Below are 20,398 nucleotides of genomic sequence, written 5' to 3' on the forward strand. Positions count from 1 at the left end.
TCACGCAGCATGAGGGGCAGTATTTGTGCAGCTTGATCCTTGCTAGTAATTAAAACTATGGGGTGAACGATGCCAAAAATGACCTACATAGTTACTATAGTTACATGAAAATTAAAGCTAAAGTTAAAACACAATATGCTGGCTGGGCACGGTGGCTCACGCCTGTAATCCCAGCACTTTGGGAGGCCGAGGTGGGTGGATCACGAGGTCAGGAGATCAAGACCATCCTGGCTAACATGGTGAAACCCCGTTTTGTATTTTGTTTAGTAGTAAATAAAATACAAAAAATTAGTAAACAAAATACAAAACAAAATACAAAAAATTAGCCAGGCATGGTTGCAGGCGCCTGTAGTCCCAGCTACTCAGAAGGCTGAGGCAGGAGAATGGTGTGAACCCAGGAGGCGGAGCTTGCAGTGAGCTGAGATCATGCCACTGCACTCCAGCCTCAGCAACAGAGTGAGACTGCGTCTCAAAAAAAAAAAACACAATATGCAAAAGTCAGCAGGGTTATACTAATCTCAGCAAATATGATTGTATGTTTACCAATGTTTAGTATTCAAAGTAGTTTATTTCCTGAAATCTTATATACCATCTTCAATTTCAATTTTTATTTGACAGATATTAAAAGCTGATTAGGAAAAATATTTATAATAAATGAAAAGAAAGCATACATAGTATATACAATGACTTGATTTTATAAAACAAAATATAATATAGCCATATTGTATACATCAAAATGTTTACAGTGATAGCAAGTCCTTGAAGGCAAAAATCCTTGTCTTACTTATCTTTATGGTCCCATATTATAGCAGAGTGCTTGGCACAAAGTAGATGTTAAATAAGTGTTTATTGTAAAAGTAGAAGTGAATAATGTATGTCTTCAAAAAAAAAAAGATACCCAGTCAAGTAAATATATTAAAGTTTTAATATGTTTGCATCTGAAACATACAAAAGCCTAAAGTCAATATCTAACTAAAATTCTCTAGTGTATCTTCATTATTATAAAGTTAAGTCTTTCGTCAAAAATTCAGCTCTAAAAATACGGTCTCAAAAATCATATATCTATGTATAACACTAAGACAAGTAAATTGTCGGCCAGGCACAGTGGCTAACGCCTGTAATCTCAGCACTTTGGGAGGCCAAGACAGGCGGATCGCCTGAGGTCAGGAGTTTGAGACCAGCCTGGCCAACATGGTGAAACCCTGTCACTACTAAAAATTAACCGGGTGTGGTGGCGGGCACTTGTAGTCCCACCTACTTCGGAGGCTGAGGCAGGAGAATTGCTTGAACCCGGGAGGCAGAGGTTGCAGTGAGACGAGATCACGCCATTGCCCTCCAGTCTGTCTGACAAGAGTGAAATTCCGTCTCAAAAAAACAGAAACAAAAACAAAACAAGTAAATTGTCTTAAGCTGCATCATCATCATCATCCACTGCAGCATAAATGGCTTGATTCCTCCTCTTAATTTTTTTTCTTTGTTCAGGTTCGTGTTCATCACTCAGCCTCTTCAATGACACCTTGGTTAAGTCCTCTCCATTCCCTGATTCCACAGTCCCACCAGGCTTCCCCTCTCTATCAACTGTGGAATCCACCGTATCATCAGAAGACACAATCATAGAGCCTGGCAAGATCCTGACATCAGAGAAACTTGCAGAAAACTCAGAAGCTTGATCAGAAGGTTCTACAGATGGTGTATTCATGTCACTATGTGCACTTACAATACTATCTTCATCTTCTTCTTCTTCATCTAACATTATTTCATCTGGATTAATAGAAGACAGAGCAGATGTGTCTGTATTATATTCACTCCGGTCTTCTCCAGAGTCATTACTCTCCACATCATCCTGTTCTTCATATTCACCACACACATGATGTTCTTCCTTGGACTTCTGAAGCCTAACATTGATGTCTGTGATGCCAAGTTGGGCACAAAATTCAGTAGTCTGAGGATTGATCCTATGAATCAGCTGCATTTGTGTCTGTGGCTTGCTAGGATCATAACAAGCAGCTGTTACACTAAAGTTACACGGAACCTTGAGGTCATGATTCAATTTTTCCAACACTTCTTTCATACCTTCTTCTGTTGCACTATAATCCCACCTATAAAAGTACAAAACAATAGCTTTTTACATTTTATTAGCTCTAAACAATAAATGATGAAATCTAATTCTAGACTTCAGGTGCAAGGATAAAAAACAAGCCATCTATCAAAATTCCATTTTTAAAGTTACAGTTAATTTAGCAAAGGACCATTTAGAAATAAAAATAATTCTTAGAAAAAGCCATCTTTAACTCATACTCCAAAACAATTTTAATGTGTGGACTACATCTTCACCATATTATAGTTTTATGTACACTTATTCACTTATAAATTTATTTGAGGTAATGCTCAACAGTCCATTTTCCTGTCTCTTTTAGATGGAAAACCTGCAAACTGAAATGTTCTGATACTCATTCAACAATAATTCCCTTGATTAAAAACAACAGTGGAGGCCAGATACAGCGGCTCACACCTGTAATCCCAGTACTTTGGGAGGCCAAGGGAAGTGGATTGCTTGAGCTCAGGAGTTCAAGACCAACCTGGGCAACATGGGAAAGCCCCATCTGTACCAAAAATATCAAAAAATTAGCTGGGCATGGTGGCGTGTGCCTGTGGTCCCAGCTGCTCTGGGGGCAGGGGTAAGAGGATCCCTTTAGCCCAGGAGGCGGAGGATGCAGTGAGCTAAGATCCAAGATCACACCAGCGTACTCCAGTTTGGATAACAGAGCTAGACCCTGTTACAAAACAAAACAAAACAAAACAAAGATGGGAGACACAAAAATTATGAATGCAATGGAAAAAGCAGGTCCTAAATAAAGTCTGACTTACCTTGCATGCAGGCCATTATTTTCAGGCATATTCCATACGTGACCAGTCACATTAATAAGATCATCTGTAGCCCTGAGAATAGTGAGCCATTCAATATCATATTCCAAGTAATCAGGAGCACTGGGGTCATGTTCTATCTCTAATATCTACAGGATGAAATCAACATTAAGAAATATATATTTATTTTTAACAGCCTAAGAACTTTAATATAATTTAATAAAATAAAAAGAAATTTAATTTAAATTTAATCTCAATTAATTTTAAATAAACCCATTTAATTTTAAAACATGAATAACTAAAATACTCCCACAGAATTCTCAGAATATGTAAATTACAAAGAGCACAAAAAAATTCCGAAAGGAAAATTAATATTTTTTTAAGTCTCTGGAAGAGTACAACTATATTATAAAGCCACTTCGTTCTTCTTACCTGAAGAAAATCTCTATGTGGTAAGCATTTGTCCAAGGCTAAAAATTTGGTTGCTCTGGCTGTCTGTCCTTTATCCTTTGCCTGGACAATATGAATCGTGATTTAAGAAAGAATGTTAAAACAATCACAGTAATTCTTCATACACAGAATAGGATGAAAATAATCTTTATTACACATACCCCTAAGTTGTGTGTCAAAGGAATGACTGTTACTTTTCCAAAATAAGTTAATTCTATACCCACTTGTGCGATAAGAGAAGGCATTTAACTTCTCAGAGCTTCAATTTTCCTACAAAATTCAAAGCAAAAACTAATGATGATGATATTAACTCAAAGCATTGAATATACATAAATCAAAGCTTAAAGGATTAAAGATAAAAGGATTAAAGATAAACAAAAGAGCTTAAAAGTAAACTGGCAGAACTAAAACTGTACAATTTTTAGAAGAACCCATAAGAGAAAATCTTTGTAACTGTGGGTTAGGCAAAGATTTCTTAGCTATACCACCAAAAATAGATGTGATATATCCATAGAATGAACTATTACTCAGCACTAAAAAGGAATGCAATATTGATACATGCTACAATATGAGTGAAACTCAAAATCAAGCAAATGAAAGAAATCAGTTGCCAAAGACTATATATTTTATGATTCCATTTAAATGAATGTTCAGGAAAGGCAAATCTATAGAAACACAAAGCAAGTTAGTGCTTGCCTGGGGCTGAGGGTAGGAACAAGGATTACCTGCAAGCAGGCACAAAGAATCTTCGGGGGTGATGGACAAGTTCTAAAACTAGATTATGTGATATTAGCACAACTCTGGAAACTTACTAAAAATCACTGAATTGTTCATTTAAAACGTGGTTTTTTTCTTTCTTTCTTTCTTTTTGAGACAGAGTCTTACTCTGTTGCCCAGATTGGAGTGCAGTGGCATGATCTTGGCTCACTGCAAACTCTGCCTCCCGGGCTCAAATGATTCTCATGTCTCAGCCTCCCGAATAGCTGGGATTACAAGTGTGCGCCAACATGCCCAGCTAATTTTTGTACTTTTAGTAGAGACATACTTTCGCCATGTTGGCCAGACTGGCCTCGAACTCCTGGCCTCAAGTGATCCACCTGCCTTGGCCTCCCAAAGTGCTGGGATTACAGGCATGAGCCACCACGCCAAAACATGTTTATTTTATGGTATGTAAATTACACTCCAATAAAGTTTTTTTTTCAAAGGTGAATTGTCAGAAACATGGGGGGAATCACAAACATGTAGGTCATTGTGTAAAAGGTTAAAAAGCCTTTTCCCAGCATCTCTAGTTAAAACCTGAACTCCAGAGCATGGCCTCTAGAAGGCAGTCATGATCTTGTTCCAGTTTCGTCATGGAGGAAAAAACACAATGAAGCAAGCTACGTATCTCCTGCTGAGGACCAAGCATCAGTTCAGTTCTGGTGAGGTACAAGTTGAGTATGCCTTATCTAAAATGCTTGGGACCAGAAGTGTTTTAAATTTCAGATTTTGGAATATTTGCAGAATACATACTGGTTGAATATCCTTAATCCAAAAATCTGAAAATTGTGTGTCATGTCAAAAATTTCAGATTCTAGAGCATTTCAGATTTCAGATTAGAGATGCTCAATCTATACTAAGAAAAATGGAAGGCATGGATCTTATAGGCAGATATTGGCAGCAAAGCAGTTCCAAGGAAAAGTGATCTTTGGTGCTGGTAAAGGGGCTAAAATAGAAAGTGTCAGTCAGAGGAGGTTGAGAAGCCAATTACAAAGAGGTCAAACATATCATTAATGCAGAAACACAATGAAAAGGGTAACCTCTCTGTCTCCCAGTGAAACTGGGAAGTGAGAAGAATAAACCCCCAATAGAAAGGGCCTATAGGAATATTTTCAGACAAAACCTTCCAAACTGTGTTTGAGGAACATTTTTAAAGTGTACCTCTAACACAGAAAAGTGTTTGGTTAAGTTTGGGAAGCATCACATTCTACTCGAAAGGGAATGCCCATTAGTGCAATAAAGACTCTCAGAAATTCTCTAAATGTTTCCAAGAAGAAATCTGTAACTCTGTTAACCCAGAATTTTCTAAACAGTTTTCCTATGGAATACTTTATGGGTAAGTCAGAGTTCAGCCAGAATCAGAGGTGAAAGGAAGAAATGCATACTTCCATAGAATTTTAATTATAAGTATATATTTATTTTCTACCTTCCATCAAGTACATCATCCATGCAGTTAAGCAAAGAAAACGGAGGATCATCCTGGACTCTCTTCTCCCCCAGTCACCAAATCACAATGATTCTCCTTCTAAAATCTCTCTAGAATCTACTTCATTCTCCGTATTCTCTCTTTGCCTTAGGTTAAAACCTTTTCTTTTGCTTAAATAGCCTGCTCTGCCTCCCATTTTACAGTACTCCAATCCATACACAACAATGCTGTCAAACTAATCTTTCTAAAATGAAAATCTGATTTCATCACTCCCCAAATTTCCCCACCATCTCTGGTTAAAACCTGAACTTCGGCCGGGCACGGTGGCTCAAGCCTGTAATCCCAGCACTTTCGGGGGCCGAGACGGGAAGATCACGAGGTCAGGAGATCGAAACCATCCTGGCTAACACGGTGAAACCCCGTCTCTACTAAAAAATACAAAAAACTAGCCGGGCGAGGTGGCGAGCGCCTGTAGTTCCAGCTACTCGGGAGGCTGAGGCAGGACAATGGCGTAGACCCGGGAGGCGGAGCTTGCAGTGAGCTGAGATCCGGCCACTGCACTCCAGCCTGGGCGACAGAGCGAGACTCCGTCTCAAAAAAAAAAACAAAACCTGAACTTCAGAGCATGGCCCCTAGAAGGCAGTTATGATCTTGTTCCAGCTTCATCAGTCCCTATGCCGTAGTCCCACAGGAACTACCTACAAGCGCTCAAACACCCCATGCTCTCAGACCTTTAGCCTCTGCACGTCAGTCCCTCTAAATAAAATACCCTTACAGTCTGTTTGTTCCTGGCACTTCAAGACTCAGTTCAGCTATCGCCTTTTGAAAACCTTCTCTATCGTCATCTCCCACGTTCCCATCCCACCAGTCTGGCTTATGTGCTCCCACTGCCTAAGTTTTCTCTCAAACTTACTGTACTATTTTGTAATTGCTTGTCTTTTCCCAGAATCATATATTGAGCTACTCATAAGAGGTAAGTTATATTTTACTTCTTTCTCTAACTTTACAACTGTGTCTGGTCCACAGATGTTCGATAAGTGTGTGTTAAATGAGAGAATAAATATTTTGTTTTCTACCTGATGCTGCATCAAGGCGGCAAACTTCACATGAAGGTGGGCAGAAAACCAGTAAGTAGGTTTTAGATGATCTAAAAGCTCTGAGGCAGCTGGACTTCCTAATGTGTTATTTTCCACTTCTTGTCGGAAAAAAGATTTAGTCTTAAGAAGTTGCTTCTTATTTCCATAATGATATATACTTCTTGGCCAATCATGAGACAAGAATATATCTATAGGCTGCTTCAGCTTTCAAAAGAGAAAAAGAAAAAAGAAAACTCTTAAAATAGGTTAATAAAAACAATCCCCTCCTTTTTCTCTACCACCATACAACCATTCACCCACTGAGATCTCTAGAATTCTGTGTAATTCATTTTAAGGACACTTTAAGAGAATGATAAAAATACTAGGCTACTCATTCATCTAGGCAAAGAAAAGGTGCATTTTCTCTGCTCATAAATCATTCTTATTTTCAGTGGCAAGGCAAGGCAATGGAGACAGACTCTGGACTGCCAATCATCTAAGATCCTTAGCACTTAGCTTCTAAAATACACGACGACCATAGTTCTTTTCTTCTTTGGTAAAGAAATTACTACTTTGGGCTGGGGGCAGTGGTTCACGCCTGTAATCCCAGCACTTTGGGAGGCCGAGGCAGGTGATCACCTGAGGTCAGGAATTGGAAACGAGCCTGACCAACATGGTGAAACCCCGTCTCTACTAAAAATACAAAACCTAGCTGGGCGTCGTGGCATCTGCCTATAATCCCAGCTATTAGGGAGACTGAGGTAGGAGAATCGCTTGAACCCGGGAGGTGGAGGTTGCAGTAAGCCGAGATCATGCCATTGCACTCCAGCCTGGGCAACAAGGGTGAAACTCCATCTCAAAAAAAGAAAAAAAAAGAAAAAAGAAATTACTATTTTGAAGATCCAGAGAAACCAGATTTCACGAGACCTCTAACATGACTGATTCAGTAAACCCAAAGATTTATCAGGAAAAAAAAAATTATAATAGGCTGACATAGTATACACTAAAAAACTCTGTTTACTACATAAATTAGTATTTAATTAAACAACTAAAGGAAACAAAATATACTCCAGACTTATCTCCAGAACCTTCAAGTAATCTGAAACGAATACTCGAAAAACGAAATTAAAACCACTTAAATACCGGCTGGGCGCAGTGGTTCATGCCTGTAATCCCAGCACTTTGGAAGCCTGAGGTGGGTGGATCACCTGAAGGTCAGGAGTTCGAGACCAGCCTGGCCAACATGGTGAAACCCCTTCTCTACTTAAAATATAAAAAATTAGCCAGGCGTGGTGGCGGGCACCTGTAATCCCAGCTACTCAAGAGGCTGAGGCAGGAGAATCACTTGAACCCAGGAGGCAGAGCATGCAGTGAGCTAAGATTGCACCATTGCACTCCAGCTTGGGCAACAAGAGTAAAACTTTGTCTCAAAAAAAAAAAAAAAACTTAAGTAACTGCTCAAGACAATACAAAATATTAGATATGACTAACCACTGAATAACTGGTATGGCCAATAGATGCAACAAAAATTCAGACTAGGGTAATGACTCTAAACTAGAAAAGTCATGGTTGGCTGGGCATGGTGGCTCATGCCTGTAATCCCAGCACTTTGGAGGCCAAGGCAGGAGGATCGCTTGAGTTTAGGAGTTTGAGACGAGCCTGGACAACATGGCGAAACTCTGTCTCTAAAAAAATACAAAAAAAATTAGCTGGGCGAGGTGATGCATGCCTGTAGTCCAAGCTACTCAGGAGGCTGAAGTGGGACGATCACCCAAGCCTGGCAGATTGAGGCTGCAGTGAGCCAAGCCATGATCATACCACTGCACTCCAGCCTGGGTGACAGAGTGAGACCTTGTCTCAAAAAAAAGAAGAAAAGTCATGGTTGGGAAATGGCATCTAAGTTGGGTCTTAAAGGACTGGTAGGATTTAGATAGGTGAAAGAGAAAATCTATTTGAGGGAACTGTATGCACAGAGCATAAAAGAAACACTTGCAAGCATCGTTAGGCTCCTGCAGAGGCTCTACAGACAGTGTGATGGGCATGAGTGCAGTCAGGCAGGCTCTACCACTAAACTTTGGGAAGTCCTGGGCAGGTTACTTACCTGTCTGAGCCTTGGTTTCTCATCCGTAAAGGAATGAAGTTAAGAGTAAGATCTATCTCATAGGATTTGAGTGGAGATTATATGAAATACCAAGTGTGAAGTCTGCTTGGCCCAGTGTCAGCCATGTAATGGGTTCTCAAACGAAAACCTAGTCTCACCTACTCTGCCATTAAGCAGTGTTTCCATACCACCTTCACAATTTTCCCATTTCCTCTATCATCTTTACTATTACTTATTTTCTATTTAACACCATTACTTAATTACTATTACATAAAATGTTTAATATTTTCTTTAAAATATCACTTTAATATTTTCTTTTAAATATAATTTTATTGTAATAGGTATTCTTTAGTCTTACCCTAAGTAATATCTGAAATCATGAATTAAATGTTTCATTCTTACTAAAATAAACTCATAATTATTGAAGTAAAAAAAAATTTGCTGGGCACGGTGGCTCATACCTGTAATCCCAGCACTTTGGGAGGCTGAGGCAGGCAGATCACCTGAGGTCAGGAGTTCAAGACCAGCCTGGCCAACATGGTGAAACCCTGCCTTTACTAAAAATACAAAAAATTAGGCAGGTGTGGTGGTGGGCACCCGTAGTTCCAGTTACTCAGAAGGTTGAGCCACAAGACTCGCTTGAACCCAGGAGGCGGAGGTTGCAGTGAGCTGAGATCACGCCACTGCACTTCAGCCTGGACGACAGAGTGATATTCTGTCTCAAAAAAACAAAAACAAAATGTTCATCGTGAAACTCCTAAAAACAACTCAAGATCCACATTAAAAAAATACTGAATTGCTCTTCTTGAAAGTAGCATACCAATATGACCAAAATACATTTTGGTACAGAATTACTTCAAAATTTTTTCAAGTCTGCTGTAATGCACTTTTTACATACCTGTTTTAATTTATAGACTTCAATATTTCTCACATGATATATACTTCTGATTGTAGATGAATTATAAGGGGGGCACTCAAAATGACCTTAGATTGAAGAAGAAAAAAAAGCTATATTCAATTTCCTTAAACACTGCAAATACAAAGACATATACACAAGTTTCCAAAATATCATGTACACCTTCAGTATATATGATTTTTAAAAAGTTCTCTAGGGAAATTTTTTTAAAAGATGGTGGACTGCAGTCTCCTGTGCGGGCTCAACTAAGGGTGTATGTGCTTTCTAAGGTCCCACACATGGTTGCTGGCACACTTCAGTTACTTTCTAAATGTTGACTGGAGACTAGTTCCTTACGCCCAATATTAATAAAATAACAAATTATTGTTGTTTTAAGCCAAAAAAGAAATATGTGTATTACATGCATAAATGATATCCCTGAGATAAAACAGAAAAAACTGATAAACATCTTCCCAAGAGTGGTTCCAATTTGTACTCACACCTGCCACAGAGAAGACAGCCTATTTTGTACCTCCATTTCAACAGTTTAGAATAAGAAAGAGCCAAGCGGCAGGGAACAGACTTGTAACAGTTACATTCAGGATGTAAGTTTTAGCTGCCAACTTAATTCATGAAATTTGTGAAACTGATGTGAATCCAAGCTATTCCTTTAATTTTGAAATCAAGTTATAATTCATTCAAACACAATGAAATGAATAGGCAGTTGTGATATACTTATATAATGGAATATTATTCACAGATGAACAGATTAGATTACATGTATCAACACGGATTTCAAAACATGTTAAAGAAGCAAGTTGGAGAAAGATACAAGCAATATGATACATTTATATGAAGCTTAAAACAAGTACATTGTTTAAAGCTCTTATACATGTGGTAATGATGTAAAATAATCAAGTAAATTATAATCACCAAATTCAACATAGTGACTGCCTGGCAAAGAGAGGGAGGGAAGAAAAGAAGGGAATGAGATTGAGGACAGATAAACAATGAACTTTAATTGTATCTATACTGTTTTATTTCTTAAAAATAAAAATAAAAACTAGCAAAATACTAAGACGTGATAAAACTAGATCAAGGATACAAAGATATATGAAAGAGTCAAAGTATATATTATGCTTAAGTTACTCTGGGGCATGCGAGTTCTAAAGTTTAAAAATAATTCTCAAAACAATACCTTTCCGATAGTCATGAGATTTAAAGATACCAGAGATTCCACCGATCCTTACACCTCGGTATTTTACCACACCAGCCAAACCTAAACAGTACAGTTAAATAAAATTACTGTAGGTAAAAGGAATCTCTTTACACTGACTGAATAAACCATTCCATTTAGATGGAATTCCACACAGTTCTAAAATTATTTGAAAATTAAGCACCATGATGAGGTTACCCTTTTTACATAATAATATGCCAACAGTGTATTAGGGATATATTATAAAAGTATATAAAGGCAAGGTCTGGAATTAGATGAGCCAAAACATTAAGTAGATTGCGGAAGGGACAAATGAGATAGGGTGCTGAAAGTGAAACAGACATAATTTGGTAACTAACTGAATACACGGGGGAGGTAGTGGGAGGCGGAAAATGTCCTATGATGGACTTACATGTATAAACCTGAAAATCAACAGGTAAGGTATAAAGAACCTGCAGCTTCTAGTTTCATTTCTGATTGATCATCTTCTGACAATTTCACTTTTTCACAATATTGTAATATAGAACGAATACATCAAAAGATGATCAATAAGTAGCAAAGTAGGGAAACTAAATTTCTGAAATTACAATCTCATCATTGGTAAAACCTATAAACAGTTCTAGAAAGAATATACATTTAAATAAAGGGATGAAGCTAGGTGGGATGGCTCATCCCTGTAATCTCACCACTTTGGAGGCCCAGGTGGGCAGATCACTTTGAGCTTATGAGTTCGAGACCAGCGTGGAAAACATGGCCAAACTCAGTCTCCACAAAACAATACAAAAAAACAAAAAAATTAGCCAGGCATGGTGGTACACGCTTGAAGTCACAGCTACTTGGGAGGCTGTGGTGGGAGGATGGCTTGAGCCTGGAAGGCCAGAGGCTGAGATGAATGAGCTAAGATGGAGCCACTGCACTCCAGCCAGGGCAACAGAACCAGACCTTGTCTCGAAAAATAAAGGGATGAAAAGGCTATATAGTTTATAGGGACTAATATTGAAACAATCTAATCAAATCTGTCAATCTAAAAGCAGATTATAGGAAATGCAGAGGATAAAAGGAATCCAATCAGCTAAACCCTGAATGCAGGAAATGCCACAGGACAAATTTCGTGTTTTCTTCAGCAAGTAAATGGCATGAAAAAGAGAGACAGGGAGATTATTATAGTCTAATAGACTTCAGAGTCGTGACAACCAAATGAAATGGGCTGGCCTTGTCTGGGTCCTATTTAAACCAATTGTAAAGCAGACATCCCTAGGTTAAGCAGGGAAATCTGACCATGAACATGGCAATAGATAATGAGTACTTCAGTTAAGTATAATAACAGTACTGTAGTAGTATTTTTAAAGATCCTCATCACTTAAAAACATGTACTGAAATATGTATAAGTGAAATAATCTAACAGTTGGATTTGCTTTAAATACTCTAGTCATCTCTTCCCACAAAAGAAAAAAAAAACAAAAACAAAAAAACCAGGAGACTTCAATATAATAGTCGTTGAAGCTGGGTAACAGGTACTGAGATTCATCATGCTATACTCTACTTTTGTGTATGCTTAAGAATTTCTATTAATAAAAGTTTAAGGTCTTTTTTTAATTCAATAAAAATTATAAGAAAAAAATGAAGCGATTACAAATAGTGTGTGAGGTCTTTCAATTATATTAGCTAGTGCTTAAAACACTAGATGAAGGGCATATTATCATGATCAACCATTTAATAATTAACTATCTTAATTAAATTTTCATGATTAACTATTTAAATTAATGACATTCTCCAAACACCATACCTGTCAAGACACAGCCCAACTAGCGCAAATCCTGATAGACTCTTCCATCCCGGGAAAAAAAATTATCCACAAACACAATCACATACCTAAATAATAAATGTTTGGTGCCACCCAGCCACCATAGGGTAACTCTTGCAAATGATTTGAGGCTTCATGGTTTCCCCCAATGAAGAGCGTGAGAACTGGGGCCTTTTTCTCTCCAGAGTAATACCTAGAACATAAGAGCAAAGTCAGTTACCACAATTGGGCATACTAGAAAAGCAAGTAAGTTCTGAAAAAACAACAACAAAAAGAAATTGACCTCATCATAAAAAGTTAAAAAGCTCTTTCAAAAGGAATTGCCCGGGGCTGGGCGCGGTGGCTCACTCCTGTAATCCCAGCACTTTGGAAGGCCGAGGGGGGCGGATCCCCTGAGGTCTAGAGTTCGAGACCAATCTGGCCAACGTGGTGAAACCCCGTCTCTACTAAAAATGCAAAAATTAGCAGGGTATAATCCCAGCTACTCGGGAGGCTGAGGTAGGAGAATCGCTTCAACCCAGGAGACGGAGGTTGCAGTGAGTCCGGATCGCGGTACTGCACTCCAGCCTGGGCAACAGAGTGAAACTCTGTCTCAAAAAAAAAAAAAAATTGCCCAGTATCCATCCTTGCCCTTAGGAATGAAGATCTTCCACCTTGGGCCTCAAGTCAGTGCCTGTTCAAATAAGTCAAGAACTGTGTCGAGTTCATTGCCATAACCTTATCTTTCTAGAACCACAAGCACATAGCAGGCGCCCAGTAAAAACTCCAGGATCACTAAATGAACTAATTCCAGAGTCCTATCAAGTAGCTATCTAAACCTGTCAGCTTCTTCCTCCAGGTTGTCCCCTCCCAGGCTTCGATCCCGTGTGAAATGGATAAAGATGGGTGTATGGAAAGAAGGAAAGTGACATTTCCTAAGCTCCTAATGAGACAGGGTGCTGAAAGTTAAGCAGACACAATTTGGTACCTAACTGAATACAGTACCTAACTGAATACATTTCCCGCCTCCCACTACCTCACCCCTGTATTCAGTTAGGTACCAGTTAAAGACACAGAGCGAACAAAGGATCTAAGGGAAACAGGCAGCCAGGGGCAGAGGGAAATCGAACCCAGTCCCACGCCGCACCGCCACGTCCCGGCCCGGACCGCGTCCTCACCTGTAGAAGGTTTGCATGTGGCGGTACTTGGGCGGCACGGCCATGCAGCGTAGGTCCGCCTCGTTGCGCACCGCCTGGAAGTCGCCGCAGCACAGCAAGAGGTCGACAGGCCCCGGGCCACGCCGCTCCGCCAGCGCCAGCGTCTCATAGATCTTATCCAGCTCGCCGTGGCAGCAGCCGGCCACAGCCACCCGCATTCTGCCGGCCCGAGGAGGTGAGCGCTGCCTGCAACGCACTACACCACAGCCTGCCCAGGCCCGAATGATCGCTCAGCTCCCGCCAACTTTAATAAGTAGAGCCACAGCCTGGTGTAGACGCCTGCAAAATAATTCACTTCCGGTTTCCAGATCTCGCGATAGAGGAACCGGGAAGGTCAAACCTAACTCCGGGATCCCAGGGAACTTATTTTCTTTTTTCTTTTTTTTATATTATTGTTGTATGCAGTCAATATTTTTTTCGTATATACATCCACAAATGTACTCTTTCCATTCTTACGCTCTTCTTCCTGGATTTCCATTTTTCTCTTTGGGATCATTTTTCTTCAGTCTGAAGAACTCAGTTTAGTTTTCCTGTTTGTTTAGTGTAGGCCAACCACAGATGAATTTTTTTCTAGATATTTGTTTGTTTAAAAATGTCTTTCCACTCTGGGCAAAATGGTGAAACTCTATCTCTACTAAAAATACAAAAATTAGCCGGGCTCGGTACCGGAGGTCTGTAATAACAGCTACTCCAAAGGCCGAGGCAGGAGAATTCCTCAAACCCAGAAGGTGGAGTTTGCAGTGACCCGAGATCACGCCCCTGCACTCCAGCCTGGGCAACAAGCGAGACTCCGTCAAAAAAAAAAAAAAAAAAAAAGGAAAGGAGAGGAGAGGGGAGGGTGGGGGAGGGCGAGACTCCCTCTCAAAAAAAAAAAAAAAAAGAAAAAAGAGAAAGAGAGAGATAAGAAAAGAGGCCGGTTGCACTGGCTCACACCTGTAATCCCAACACTTTGTGAGGCCGAGGCAGGTGGATCACGAGGTCAGGAGTTGGAGAGCAGCATGGCCAACATGGTGAAACCCCATCTCTACTAAAGATACAAAAAATTAGCTGGGCGTGGTGGCTCACACCTGTAATCCCAGCTATTTGGGAGGTTAGGACAGGAGAATCGTTTGAACCCAGGAGGCAAAGGTTGCAGTAACCTGAGATCGTGCCATTGTACTCCAGCCTGGGTGACAGGGTGAGACTCTGTCAGAAGGAAGGAAGGAAGGGAGGGAGGGAGGGAGGGAGGAATCTTTGTTTCACCTTAATTTATAAAGGATGTGTTTACTGAGTACTGAATACTAGTTAAGCAGTGTGTTTTTGTCTTTGTTTTACAAAGCATTTCAAAAATCGCATTCTATTATATTTTGACTTGCATTATCTTCTATGAGAAGTCACCTATACACTTAATTTTTTTTCATTGAAAGTAATGTGTCTTTTTTTTTTTTTTTTTTTTTTTTTTTTTTTTTTTGAGACAGTCTCTCGCTCTCTGTTGCCCAGGCTGGAGTGCGGTGGCATGATCTCGGCTCACTGCAACCTCTGCCTTTCGAGTTCAAGCGATTCTCCTGCCTCAGCCTCCCAAGTAGCTGGGATTACAGGCGCACAGCACCATGCCCAGCTAATTTTTTGTATTTTTAGTAGAGACGGGGTTTCACCACGATGGCCAAGCTGGTTTCGAACTCGTGACCTCAAGTGATCCTCCCACCTCGGCCTCCCAAAGTGCTAAGATTAAGGTGTTAGCCACTCCGCCCGGCCAGTAATGTGCCTTTTTCTTTGCTGTTTACTGTTAATCTCTTTCTCTTCTTTCTCTCCCTACTCCTTACAGCTATTTTAATAAAATATGTCTAAGTGTTTTTTGTTTTGTTTTTTTGAACCTATCTCATTTATGCTTTCTGAATCTATAGCTTGGTATCTTTTTTCAGTTTCGGAAAAATCTTGGTCAGTTTCTACTTAAATGTTGCTTTTTTTTTTTTTTTCCCTGTCTTTTCCTACTCCTTTGGAATTTTTCCATGGTATTTTATCTATCTTTTATTTCTGTTCCATAGTTCTCGTTTTTATCAGTGTTTTATTTTGGATAATTTCTAATAACCTGTCTTCTAGTTTACTAATCCTATTTTGTTCTATTTCCAATGTATAAACTCATTTGTTAATGTTTTAACATAGTCCTTTTCAATTTTAGGATTCATATTGGATTATTTTCCAGTAAAGCCAATAGTTTAAAGAGATTCTTTATCTTTTAATTTGTTTTCTTCATCTTTTCCTCTCTTTCTCTCATATATTAATCGTAGTTATTTTAGGTTGCCTATCTTCTAAGCCCAATATCTTATCTGCAGAGCTGATTCTATTGTCTATTTTTGTTTCATTGGATTCTTAGTTTAAAAATCTCGTTTCTTGGCCGCGGTGACTCCCGCCTGTTGTCCCAGCTTTGGGAGGCCAAGGCGGGTGGATCTCTTGAAGCCAGGAGTTCGAGACCAGCCTGGCTAACATGGTGAAACCCTGTCTCTACTAAAAATATAAAACTTAGCTCGGCGTGGGCCTGGCGCAGTGGCTCGCGCCTGTAATCCCAGCACTTTGGGAGGCCGAGGCGGGCGGATCACGAGGTCAGGAGATCGAGACCATCCTGGCTAACATAGTGAAACCCTGTCTGTACTAAAAATACAAAAAAATTAGCCGGGCATGGTGGCAGGTGCCTGTAGTCCCAGCTACTCGGGAGGCTGAGGAATGAGAATGGCGTGAACCCGGGAGGCGGAGCTTGCAGTGAGCGGAGATCGCGCCACTGCACTCCAGCCTGGGCGACAAGGCAAGAAAACTTAGCCAGGCGTGATGGCGCACGCCTGTAATCCCAGCTACTTGGGAGGCTGAGGCGGGAGAATCGCTTGAACTCGGGAGGCGGAGGTTGCAGTGAGCCGAGATCGCGCCACTGCGCTCCAGCCTGGGTTACAGAGTGAGACCCTGTCTCAAAAAGAATAAATAAATAAATATCTCGTTTCTGGTCTATCTGTATCTATATCTGTATCTGTATCTATATCTATATCTATATCTATATCTATATCTATATCTATATCTATATCTGTATCTATATCTTCCAGGGTACATGTGCAGGATGTGCAGACTTGTTACACAGGTAAACGTTTGCCGTGATGATTTACTGCACCTATCAATCTATCACCTAGATATTAAATCCAGCATGCATTAGCTATTTTTCCTGATGCTCTCCGTACCTTGCGGATCACTTGAGGCCAGGAGTTCGAGACCAGCCTGGCCAACATGGCGAAACCCCGTCTCTCCAAAAATACAAAAATTAGCAAGGCATTGTGGCACATGCCTGTAGTACGAGCTACCCGGGAGGCTGAGGCAGGAGAATTGCTTGAACCCGGAAGACGGAGTCTGCAGTGAGCGGAGATTTCACCACTGCACTCCAGCCTTGGGGACACAGCAAGACCTTGTCTCCAAAAAAAGAAAAAAAAGAAAAAGAAGAAGAAAAGAGGATTCTTGGGCTTGGTCTGTCTTCACCTATCTTTACAGGTCCTTGAGTCCTAGCAGTCTCACGGATGCTAAAATTCAAAACTAGGATAGTAAATAAAATCCCCAAAAGTAGGAATTTAGTTTGATAAAATTAAACCAAGATAAACGAGCAAGCAGGCGCAAATGGTGGATTCCTTAGGACGAACCTCTCAAGGCAAAGACAATTACCTGAAAGTGAATTAGAATTTCAAAAAATATTTTTTAAACACCCCAAAATAATTATTTTTAAATAAAACTTTAAAATCCACCGAGGATTTAAAAACTATCTCCCGGGCCGGGCGCGGTGGCTCAAGCCTGTAATCCCAGCACTTTGGGAGGCCGAGACGGGCGGATCACGAGGTCAGGAGTTCGAGACCATCCTGGCTAACACGGTGAAACCCCGTCTCTACTAAAAAATGCGAAAAACTAGCCGGGCGAGGTGGCGGGCGCCTGTAGTCCTGGCTACTCGGGAGGCTGAGGCAGGAGAATGGCGTAAAAACCCGGGAGGCGGAGCTTGCAGTGAGCTGAGATCCGGCCACTGCACTCCAGCCTGGGCGACACAGCGAGACTCCGTCTCAAAAAAAAAAAAAAAAAAAAACTATCTCCCTCCGCCGGGTGCGGTGGCTTACGCCTGTAATTTCAGCACTGTGGAAGGCCAAGGCGGGCGGATCACTTGACATCAGGAGTTTGAGACCAGCCTGGCCAACATGGTGAAACCGTCTCTACTAAAAATACATAAACTAGCCCGGCGTGGTGGCGCGCGCCTACTACTCCTCCTCCTCCCAGCTTCTGGGGAGGCTGAGGCAGGAGAATTGCTTGAACCTGGGAGGCGGAGGTTGTAGTGAGCCGAGATCGCGCCACTGCACTCCAGCCTGGGAGAGACGGAGCGAGACTCCGTCTCAAAAACAAACGAACAAAAAAACAAACAAAACAAAAAAATTACCTCCCTCTAAGAGATTCTAAAATTATCAGTTTCTTTTTTTTTCCTTTAAGTGGCCAAGGACTTTTCATTTTCCTGACAAACAGTTTTCCTAACTAGAATGCAAGCTAAATGAAAGTAGGTGAATATTTCTAAAACTTTCAGAAAGGAAGATGACCAAACTGGTAAATAAAGAATGACTGGGCCAGGCAAAGTGGCTCACACCTGTAAGCCCAGCACTTTGGGAGGCTGAGGTGGGTGGATCACTTGAGGTCAGGAGTTCCAGACCAGCCTGGCCAACATGGTGAAACCCTGTCTCTACTAAAGATACAAAAAATTAGCTGGGCATGGTGGTGAGTGCCTGTAATCCCAGCTACTTGGGAGGCTGAGGCAGGAGAATCGCTTGAACTTGGAGGCAGAGGTTGCAGCTACTGTACTCCAGCCTGGGCAACAGAGTTAGACTCTGTCTCAAAAAAAAAAAAGGATGAGTGACCAAGACAAAAACAAGCAAAGAAAACACCTCTGGAAAACTTAATCAAGAAAAGATAATCTAATCAAGGTAGTACAGAGAATAATAAATCCATCTCTTACCATGTAAAAAAATTAGTTAAAATAAATATTCTAAGAAAAAACACCAAAATTAATTAAAAATGAAGCAGTACATGTAAACAGAACAATGATAATAGGAGACACTGTAAAGATTATCAAAGACATGAAGGCATTGTGTCCAGAGTGATGTTGGAGCAATTTATTTCAAATTTACAAGGAAGATATAATTTTCATGATGCTTACATTGATTGGGAGGGTAGAAAAATATGGAAATCTAATAGTTCTGATTAGTTTTAAATATTTTATTTTCCTTCTATATAGATGTTGTTGAAATAGAACAATGGATGTTTTTTACATTGTTAAATTTAACTTCTATATTTTATTTTTAATCTATGGGAATTGTTTTCCTCTAGATCTTTTTCCTCCATGTAAAAAATTTTAATTAAGGTATAGCTTACTTAAATTAACATAAATAACATTTTACATGCACAGTGTGATGATGCACATATGACAACCACCCATATCAAGATATAAAATATTTCCGGGCCAGCTATTGTGGCTCATGCCTGTAAACTCGGCATTTTAGGAGGCCAAGGCAGGAGAATTGCTTGAGGCCAGGAGTTTGAGAACAGCCTGGGCAATATAGTGAGACCACTTTACAAAAAAAATTAAAAAGAAAACATTAGCTAGGTGTGATGGTGGGTGCCTGTGTCCCTAGCTATTTAGGAGGCTGAGGTAGGAGAATGACTTGAGCCGGGGAGGTGGAGACTGCAGTGAGCCATGATCATGCCACTGCACTCCAACCGGGGTGACAGAGCGAGACCCTGTCTTAAAAAAAAAAAAGATTTACCAGAAAAAAAACATTAATTAAGGCAATTGACAAAATCTGAATAAGATCTGCAAATTAGATAGAAGTATATTAGCATTAATTTCCCAATTTTGATCATTTCACTGGTGTTATATAAGGGAATTCCTTGTTTTCAGGAAACACACACTGAAATATTTAGGTGTAAATGGACATCATTTCTGAAACTTATTCTCAAATTATGTATATATATCTTTACTTATCTGCTCATACCTGTATTGCAGGGACTAAAAGTTAAGGAACTGTATTTTTTGGATTCCCATGCCACCTTAGTTCTGGATTAGGTTTTACAAGTGGGAGGCACTTGTGTGAGATTAGGAGGCAGAAGAAAGGTGAAAGCTGCTTCTTTTCTGTCTTTGGCAATTGTGGTAGCAGCAGACAAGCCTGACCTTCTCAGTGGCGGCCAGCACCCTAAGCTTCTTTAGTGGTGATGAACGTTCTGCAGCTCCTGATCTCAAGTACAATAAACCCTGCCTTTTTGCAACTTTAGGTCTTCCAATAACCTGTCACCTTTTTGTTTAAAAAACTTAGAATGGGTTCTGTTTTCCTGTGTGATATGCCAGCCAAGATGTTATTCATGTAAAAGGCAGCAAGCAGATGTTTTTGACCACTGAAAAGAACTCCAGGGAGACAACACTCATAGACCCTTCCTGGAAGAAAAAAAAAAAAAAAAGACTATAATGAAATCCAGCCAAATAAGACGTGAATACAAATAAGAATTCAGGAAGGAAGAACTGTGTTTAATAGATGGATGATTAAAAATGGAGCAGTGTAAAGGGATAGGAAATGTTGCA

General features: G+C 40.2%; 1 protein-coding gene across 4 annotated transcripts; it reads right to left on the reverse strand.

Annotated features, from left to right (window-relative positions):
• Positions 1-548: 548 nt before the first annotated feature.
• On the reverse strand, positions 549-14,094 carry DBR1 (debranching RNA lariats 1). 4 transcript variants are annotated; one of them, XM_045386923.2, is made up of 8 exons: positions 13,750-14,094; positions 12,661-12,785; positions 10,771-10,851; positions 9,576-9,661; positions 6,577-6,801; positions 3,298-3,378; positions 2,869-3,014; positions 549-2,099 (listed from the first exon to the last, which is right to left on the reverse strand). In XM_045386923.2, the coding sequence occupies exons 1-8, from the start codon at positions 13,944-13,946 to the stop codon at positions 1,406-1,408; spliced, it is 1,635 nt and encodes a 544-aa protein (XP_045242858.2). In that variant the 5' UTR covers positions 13,947-14,094; the 3' UTR covers positions 549-1,405. The 4 variants fall into 4 exon arrangements, with proteins under 4 accessions (XP_045242858.2, XP_005545931.3, XP_045242860.2 ...); XM_005545874.4 differs by lacking the exon at positions 10,771-10,851; XM_045386925.2 differs by lacking the exon at positions 6,577-6,801.
• Between the last annotated feature and the right edge of the window lie 6,304 nt (positions 14,095-20,398).

The sequence above is a fragment of the Macaca fascicularis genome, chromosome 2 (assembly GCF_037993035.2).
Source record: "Macaca fascicularis isolate 582-1 chromosome 2, T2T-MFA8v1.1".
Classification (NCBI taxonomy): domain Eukaryota; kingdom Metazoa; phylum Chordata; class Mammalia; order Primates; family Cercopithecidae; genus Macaca; species Macaca fascicularis.

Coding starts and splice junctions, on each gene's coding strand:
- DBR1 (XM_045386923.2), bottom strand. CDS start 13,946: ATGCGGGTGGCTGTGGCCGGCTGCTGCCACGGCGAGCTGGATAAGATC. Junction 6,802..9,575: donor AAGTCTATAAATTAAAACAG/GTATGTAAAAAG, acceptor CTCTTTTGAAAG/CTGAAGCAGCCTATAGATAT. Junction 2,100..2,868: donor AATAATGGCCTGCATGCAAG/GTAAGTCAGACT, acceptor GTACTTTTATAG/GTGGGATTATAGTGCAACAG.